We start from the raw sequence: 9,334 nt of genomic DNA on the forward strand, positions 1-9,334 counted from the left end.
CCATGAATCGAAAACAACTAACACAAATAAAAAAAAAACCTAGCTCGTGAAGAATTGCAGATCTATATATAAAAATCTTATCAATACAACACAGGCAAAGAGAGAGATAAAGAAGGATAAAAGATACTTGGATTTGATGGATATGAACAAGAACTAGAGTCTTCGAGGTTGATCGAAGAACCAGAGTGCTCACCGGCTTGGGGGTTTTAGGTTTTAGGTTTGCTAGAAAGAGAGTCTTCGGGTTTTAGGTTTGGGGGTTTTCTCACCGGCTTCACCGGCTTTTAGGCTTTTAGCTTTTAGCTTTTTAATTTTTAATTTTTTAATTTAAACTCATAAATATGTATTAATACGGTAATTAATATAGTGTTCTTTAGAGCCGCATATAAAATTATACTACTTGATAGAATACAATAAGATTCAAATTATTGATTCATACGGTCAAATATGACAATTAATACGCGGACTTACTAACTATGGAACTGGGAGTCTGGGATTGGCCATCGAAATGGATCTTAACTGGATTAGATCCATCTTGATCCGCTTCTTACCCTATTATTAAATTGATGATCTACTTTAATTGGGCTAGAACTTAATCAAAGCGGGCTCTAGCTAGTTGGAAGGAAAACTATCTCCTCCAGTTCCCTAGTTCCTCTAATAGCGGGTAGGGTGTTCATTTCAGCCCCCCTTGTTAGAGGAACTGGGTCGGGCAGGGAACTGAAGGGGATAAAGATCCTAGTTCGAATCTACTATATAGAAAAGTTGGATGGTCTTTTAGTTTTGCTATTTGGCAAGATGGATGGCGCTCAAATATTGTGGATAGGTAGTACTAGATCCTTTACCACACATGAATTTTTCACCCTCAAAGGTCGACATGTGACCGAGGTGCCGCTCGAATGGTGAGGATGGATGCGCACATCCGAGCTGAAAATCCTTCTCTCCATCGCATGTGCACCATGCACAGATGTGTGCATCAATCCTTACCATTTGAGTGACACCTTGGCCACGTATCTCTACCTTTTGGGGTGTGTTGGACATCATCCAACTCCGGCGTGTTGGAGAGGAGCCCGATCCTGAGTCACTACAAGAAATAAAAAAGGGAAATTATCATTGCCATCCCCTGAGTTATCCCGTTATTTTAATGCAATCCCACTGAGTACCAAAATATCAAATCTAGCAAAAAAACTAACAGGGTTAGACTTTTAATTAGTGATGTGAGCAGGTTATTTTTTTTTTAAACAAATTTGCCCATGTTTTTATTCAATACCTTTATTTTTTATTTCTTTTTCTTTCCTTCTTCTTCTCCTTCTGCTGTTTCTCTTGAAGCTGACGTGGAAGAAAAGAGAAATGCGGAAGAGTGTGTGTGGTTAGGTTCTGTGAGTGTCACGAATTTAGTAGAACCAACACTTTTTTCTGGGCAAACCCTGTGAAATCGTTGCCATGGCTGGTTGGCTGGCTCTAAAATGTTCCGCTTTTGCTCTTGTGTTCTTCCTTCTCTTTATATACCTTCAAAGTCGGGTTCACTTTTCCCAAGCATCAGGGTCTTTACTGAAAAACCCACATACCATACTACAACAATTTGAAGAAATCCGCGTTAGACTATAATTTGAATTTACTAATCGTGTTGAGTTTAGGCTTATTTCAATCATACAAAACTGTCAATCCCGATATTCCTGTGTTTCATCTTCTGGTGATCCATGACCAACCTCTCCAACTTTTTTTTATAGGGCTTACGTTCCACCAAACAGCTTTCCTTTGCTTCTTCAACCTATCTAGGTAGCTGGCACTGGTCTTTTCGGTCCAGAGCCAGCCGGTAATGGACCTACCTACCTTGCTTGTGGACCAGCTGCAAAGCTAACTCCAGTCTATTGGGTGAAGCTTTGGCGATGTGTAGTCAGATGCTTGAAGTTATGTCTATATCTTTAGACCAGCAGGTGGCCAGTGGAAACAAATAGTAAGGAGTTCTGCGTGTACATCACAAGAAGGACACACATCCGTACCTTTGCGTGTTCAACCGGTGGTTAAAATTAAACATAACCCCATATTTCTACTTATTTTCTAAAACGTAAAATTCCATTTTGTTCTTAGAGAGACTAATTATGTACTTGATTTTCTAATTAGGAAAACCCTGTCTATTATGAATAGAATAGTTTGACCTAATTCCATTCCTTGGTTTATGGATTCTTGTAATTCTACAATTATAAGCTTTGATTGCTTTGATGAATAGATGCTTGATTGCAATAAAAAAAAATCCATTGAGTACCGAATCATCTAAGTCTTCCATATAAAAATACCTTTGGCTTTGGAAACAGTAGTAGCACAAGGGTTAGTGAACTAGTGATTGGGTCACACATGCGGGAACCGGCTAGTTTATGTGGGTGTTTAATATTAAAGGTGTCAGATTGAAATTGGTTTCGAAAACCAAAATGGGACCTTGTGGAACTTGGTTACTCTCTGGATCAGCGTAGGACCGACTGTTAAAATCGAAACCAAACCGAATTTTAGTATCAATATATTATAGTTTATTAATATAATATAATATTAAAATACTATTTAGTATATTAATATAAGATAATATTGATATATTATAATATATATTACTAATAATAATATTAAATTTTATAATGTTATTATATTATAGTATAATATGGTAGTAACCAAAAAAAAAAAGTATAATATATTATACTATACATATAGTATAAATCGAGTACATGATCTGAACCGAACTGTGTAGGATTCAAATTTTAGAATAAAATAGATTCGGTACAAGTACCAATTTCCAGAATCAAGATAAGACTTGGTCTAGATCTGGATGAAACGAGCACTCCTTAGAACACCAAACCGAATATTCAAGGGTTGTTAAGTAGTGATATCTGCAGGTTAATTTTTTTGAAAAATACAATTCTACCCTGATTAGTGTATGCCAAGAAAAAGATTCAAACACATCCCATCTACTTCCTCAACCAATTCCATAAAGAGAAACACCTTTGCTACCATTCGGCCAACTGAAGGCACTCTCACTCGGAAAATTATCTTCTCCAGTTTGCTGACCGGCTCAGTTTCCTAGTTCTTCTAATAGGGGGATGGTGGACCCCACCCGAACAGAATGTTTGGACATGAATAGAGAGGTCATTTCAACCCCTCTTTGTTAGAGGAACTGGGAACTGGGCCGAGCAGCCAACGAGTTGATAAAGAACCCTCTCACTCCGGCAATCAAAGAAGCCCCGCGTCAACTGACTAAGGTTGAGAAGACCCCGACGACCATTGTCCTCACTCCTGGTCGTCCTCATTCCGGCAATTAATGCCACTCCACATGATTTCTTCACAATCCAATGAAGTCGTACGATGCTCTCCACAAAGAGGACGATATACGGAACATCTCCTGCTAGGACATGCCAAGATGCCTAGGATCAAGCAAATAGAGAAGTTATGCAAATCAAATGTCCACCACGATGAAGACACTTCAATAAGCTAGAGTACTTGGCTTGTAGGCATGTATCTTACCGGTAGTTTTTTGTAATCCTTTCTAATCTGGTATGATTTTAAGAGGGATCGATCATCTCTCCTTGATATGGAAAATAGAAAAAGTACTAATTGCTTAAGAACCTATATTTAGGAGGTGCTAAAAATGTCTCTGAACAGTCAAATGTGCTGAAACAGAATCAAGAGCTAAAAATAAAAAAAGAAATCCTATATAAATTTCGGGCAAGAGATCACATGGTCTCCACACAAGTGTCTGGGCCAATGAGTGAGTACGCCTGGGTATCTACCCAGGGGACATAGACGTCATCTCATGGTGCTCTGTGAGAGAGTGTAGAAAACACCAACAAGTAGAGATCTTTTCCCCATAAATTTCCGTCTATTATGATTATATTACATGCACACATATATGGCTAAAACAATACTTAAAAGGAAGTGTAAAAACTTTGATCCTTAGGTAGAATAGACTGCACCAAATTGATGAATTCAACTGCTGAAGTAGATTACCCTTTTATCCGATTACAATGGAACGAAATCTTAAGCCATACGAACTCATCAACCAAAACACACTTTTAGAACTTTTCACTGGCTACAAGAAATTTGTTGTCCAGATCATGAAAATATGAATCTGCAATAGTATGAATCTGGGTGCTTCTTGCAACCAAATCTTATTATTATTATTTTTTTGGGTAGAAAGATGCATACTTTATTAAATTTAAGATGTATTACACATGAAAGGAGTTGAGCATGACTTTAAAATCTATGGATTGGAATTTGGCCAAACTGTTGTACACCTAACCAAGAGAGCGTTCCTTGCCAGAGAGTCAGCAACACTGTTTTTCTTCTTTAGAATATAAGAAAAATTACATGAAATATAATAGGATGACAAGTGAATAAAAGTATGAATCTATGTACCAATGAAGATGCAGGAGATGCGGATGTTGAATTCTCGTGTGAAGGTGATAGATCGAATGAATGTAAGGGGCTTGAGATGATATTGCTTGCTTCAAATAGATTTCGATGTTTTGCTACGGGTGTGCCTTAAAATATTTGCAAACCTCAAAAGAACTTTCCAAAAACCAAAAAAAAATTACACACACACACACACACAAGTAATTAATGTTTCAATAATACTTAGTTACACTGAATCATTAAATAACGTATAATTTTGAAAACACGCAATAGTTACCATCCAAAATTACACCAAGCAAAGCATTTCATTGTTCTTCTATGGCTCCCCCTACCTGTATCCTTACCATCTCCCAAGCTCTTCAATTTTCCTGCTCTTCCTGCTCCAACGCAAGTGACATCCGAGAGCCCATTCTCCAATGCTTCAACCAAGTTCCTAAAGTAATTCCGCGTCACTTTGGTCAATCCGACTAGCTTTGTGAGGAATTCATGGAAGCCTTGAATTGGACCATCAACCTGGAGGTACCCCTTTAGTTCCTTCTCCACACATTGATGAAGCTTTTCTAATCCAGATTCTGCTGCACCTTGTAAGTACTCAAAGAACTCTCTCTTACCCTCTTCATGCTCAGGAATATAATATCCATACGCATAGGTCCACTTCAGAACTCGGGTGCATTCAACTATCAATAGCCATGCCTCCGTTATGAATTCAAGATCCATCTTAGATAGTCCTTTGAGACTCAGTTCCTTAAGCTTCTTCCCAGTTTGAATTTGGTGTAAATCTTCCAAAGCCTTTTTCCTTGACGACTGGTTGCTTACCCATCGTTCATAATAATGAGTATATTTGTCTAGAGAATTTTTAGCCATCTTACGTCTCATCTCAGCCTCATCATAAGTTCCCTTAAGCTTTGCTATTGCATAACTATTACATGAAAAGTAATCACCTGTTCCCTCAATATACTCATGCTCCGACCATGGACCAAGGCACAACCAACAAAACTCATATCCACATGGAGGTGCGCATGTCATATGCACACAGCCTTGACTCTTTTGGATTTGCCGCTTGCACTTAGGGCATTGTTTCGAATTAGCTAATAGCCAATTCATATTTTCAGCTTCAGAACTATTCTTCAACATCCACTTAGTCACAGTGTCACAATCCAAGGGCCTGTGAACTTCCTCACCACAAGTCCAGCAAAAGCGATATGAGCAACGACAAGTAACATCAGAGCTTCCAGTACTACAAACCTCAAACTCTATAGCATATTCACAGCCTGGAGAAGGACACCATTTAGTTTTCCTATTCGTTTCGATATAAGATCTAAGAAAGTAACTCGAAAACTTCTCCTTTTCTTCATTGGAAGCGAATCGATCGATGAAATCTTGATCGATAGCAACACTGCACGATGGATCAGGACATCGAAGCATCAAACATCCTGGGCCATCATTAATTGATGTGCTAATATAACCTGCCCAACATGAAACACAGAAGAGATGGCCACAAATAGCGGCAGCCATCTTATTAAGAGAATTAATTTCAAAACAGATTCCACAAGTAATTTCTTTACCCTTTTCTGGGATTTCAACGATTGGTTGCTCTAGTAAACCAACAGCTTTGCGTACTTTCTCCTCGTCTGCAAACCATGCTTCGTGAACTTTACAGGTACTCCAATTATAGTGGCGCATAAGAATACTTGACCAAGCTTTTGATATTGAAAGCACAGTAGATATCGTTGTAATATCTTCTTCTTGGTGTCGACGTATATCTTCCTCGCTCAATATGGTGTAGTTCTGCTGCTGCTGTGGTTGCAACTTCTTGACATTATAATCAAGAGATTCACCATCTCCAAACACATCATCTTCTGAATCCATATCCCTATAATTCCCATCCTCGTAGACATAATCATCTGAATCCATATTCCTAAACCAAAGACGAGGGATTCCTCAAGCTCGAAAAAAAAACACAGAAACGTACAACACCAAAAAAAACAGCTATGGAGAAGACTGAGTGAGGAATAAATCGAGATGGTTTTGGTAGGAAATCGTATCCTACGGAGAAAGCAATCCTAGCAATTTTATAACTTCAGAAGCTCTCTTAGTTTTTTATGGTAAGATTGATAGAAAAAACTCTCTTAGTTTCCTTTTATTTATAGACCTTACCAGTTTAACTCTCTCCTAGTCTTCCTACAACTTGAGGAGCAGTTAAAAGTCTTCTAGTCTCCTACGACTCTTAACTCTCTACGCTTACGGTCTTACCTATCTCTTTCTTTTTCTCTATCGCACTCACGTACGGTCGTCTCTCAATTACCAAATCAGTATTCCACGCCTCAATTCCATATTTAGAGTCAGTTGGATGGAAGGATTACTCCATGTAGCCGTCTATATATGTTTTTGGGAGTGTGGCTCCCACGCCCAGACACAGCTCCCTGTAAAATAAATGCCGTTTTCGGATGAAAGGCACAAATCCCACTCTGTCGATGTTTCTCCAAGCGTTCTCAGTGGTCCCCTATTGACTTATGTGCCACGCTATTGAACAGATAATTCTCCCCCTTTTTGTTTTGGGAAACAGAACGTTAACTTGTTGTTTGGTTTTTTTGTCCGGACACAATATCGCATGAAATTATAACTCAAGCCTCAGTGAAATAAAATGGCATTCATATTGATGTCATATGCGTGCTCTCATTGGTCCTCACATTAATGCAAGCACTACAGAACCAATCGGAGATCTATTGCCCATTGTGTTTTTATGAATTTGCTATACATTTAATGGGAAAGAATGCTGCACGCGTGACCCCTGCACTAGCATGTGGACCAATGAGGGGACGCACAGGGGCATTGACTAGGACGATTTTTTCATTTGTAAGGAGGTAGGACGGTCATTTCAAGGGATCTGTGTCTGGGCATAGACTACACGAGACCAGACACCGTGCCCCTGTCCCTATTTAATTCTTTGTAATGCAAAGTGTTGAAGTCTATAATTGCACTGTGAACAATCAAGTTGATATTTCCATAATCACCGTACGAAGGTTTTTATTTAACTTCTTCCAACTCATATGATGAACATAGTTATTAAAAGTAGACTCCATTCGTAGTATTCGGTTAGATATTCAGTAATAAAGTTGATCTTTAGTTAGAATTGTAGGAAATTCCATCAGTCGCATTACCAAGCTTGCATCCGTACTAATTCCCATACATGAAGGGACATGAATTTTTACTTGTTTCGAAATAGAGTTTGAATTAAAACCTCTTTGTTGAGGGACAGTTTTTTTTTTTTGGGACACGAAAAACCCTGTAGACAGGGCAATATATTTAGGCCTCAGGGGTAGAAGGCAAGTTACAATATTGAGGAGGTCCTTCGGAAATGAAAACTTCTACAAACCCAATTAAGGGCAACACAACCCAAATGAGAGGACATTGGCGTTCCTCATGCTTCCATAGTCTTTTCTACATAAAAAACATTATTTGTAGAGTGAAGGATGAAAATGGGTTCAAGGGTTCTCCTTGTTATGGTTCTACTCTGACTCTTAGAAAATTTTGAGCAACAGCTTCCATGGGCCTACTCTTGTTATACCAATGGCTTACGAATCCAGATCCTCTCTAATGACATTTAACCACTAGAGACGATCTCCCACTATCCATGGGGTGTGATCCCCACACCCCAGAGGTGGAACCCACATCCCAAGAATGGTGGGAGATCGTCTCTGGTGGTTAAATGTCATTGGAGAGGATCCGGGCTCATTGGCTTACCTCGCACCCAGAGCACCATATAATGTAAAATGTGGTACACAACGACTCATATAAGTTTATGTCATATAAGTTTATGAGTCCATCCGATTCAAATTGATTTTGGTTTCATTTTTATTCTGTGTATAAATCGACACCCTTAACATGGTTTGAATTTCAAGAATTCCACCTGGTTTGAATTGATAATGAACCACTTTGGATTCGGCTCGAACCGATCTAATGTTCAACTCCATTTTTTTTAACTTAAATGCCTATTTTATCTAAATTAACTCTATATGGCATTCGATAGTACATGTGGACGTTCTTACTTAATCGCTATCTTTTCCTCCACCACCTCAAATCATCAAATGAGATGTGAATAACCTGCCCTGCTCTCTTTGAAACAAAGGATGTTTTCGATTCGATCAATGGTTCAAACAATTTTGTTTTGTCTATCCATATTACCATATCTTTAGAGCCTAATAGATGATTTTCATCTCAAAGGCTTATGCAACTCCTCATATAAAATCATTTCAAAGATGATCACAAGTCAATTAAGATAATATACAAAGAACAAGGGGTTACCCCCTCAAACACACAAAGACAGGCCTTATGAGTGGGCCCCAACTCAAACTAAATGTGTTGGACTCCCCATTGCTCCATAAGGTATTGATTCGTAGGGGTCTTTATTGACCCCTTAGGAATGAAGACTCGATAGTATTCCTCCGCATCTGAACGAATGCTTCAAATAATGATTGGAGTGGTGTTAATCTTATTCCGAAAGATCTGAAAATTCTTTTTCTTCCCAAATGTGGTCAATAGTATAGCAAAATGCTAGCTTGACAATACCTCCTAGCAGATCGCCATTGAATTAATGCTCTCTCCACCCACTGAGCCTCAAACTCTCTCCTCCCAAGACCCCTCGAAGGTGAAGAGAATGGGCAATCAAAAATAGATCAATGGTCCCCACTTTCCAACTGTTCAACAGGAATAAGGAGGATACTTTCTTGTCATAGCCGACTTGTATAAGATCGGTCACTTTGAGTTATCTTTGAGAAGGGATTGGAAGATATAATACCATGGATGCATTAATGAACGGTGGCCCACACAAATCTATATGGTCAAAAGAGCCTTATGGATGTGTTGACAGCTATACAAATATATTTTCGTGTATATCAGATACCAAACCCGTACCAACTCTTTACTGAAGAAGCGGGCCCTGATC

General features: G+C 38.7%; 1 protein-coding gene across 1 annotated transcript; it reads right to left on the reverse strand.

Annotated features, from left to right (window-relative positions):
* Window positions 1–3,267: 3,267 nt before the first annotated feature.
* Window positions 3,268–6,303, reverse strand: LOC122645301 (probable E3 ubiquitin-protein ligase ARI8). Its single transcript, XM_043838617.1, has 2 exons — window positions 4,722–6,303; window positions 3,268–3,401 (listed from the first exon to the last, which is right to left on the reverse strand). The coding sequence occupies exons 1-2, from the start codon at window positions 6,301–6,303 to the stop codon at window positions 3,268–3,270; spliced, it is 1,716 nt and encodes a 571-aa protein (XP_043694552.1).
* Window positions 6,304–9,334: the final 3,031 nt, after the last annotated feature.

This window comes from Telopea speciosissima, chromosome 11 (genome assembly GCF_018873765.1).
Source record: "Telopea speciosissima isolate NSW1024214 ecotype Mountain lineage chromosome 11, Tspe_v1, whole genome shotgun sequence".
Lineage (NCBI taxonomy): Eukaryota > Viridiplantae > Streptophyta > Magnoliopsida > Proteales > Proteaceae > Telopea > Telopea speciosissima.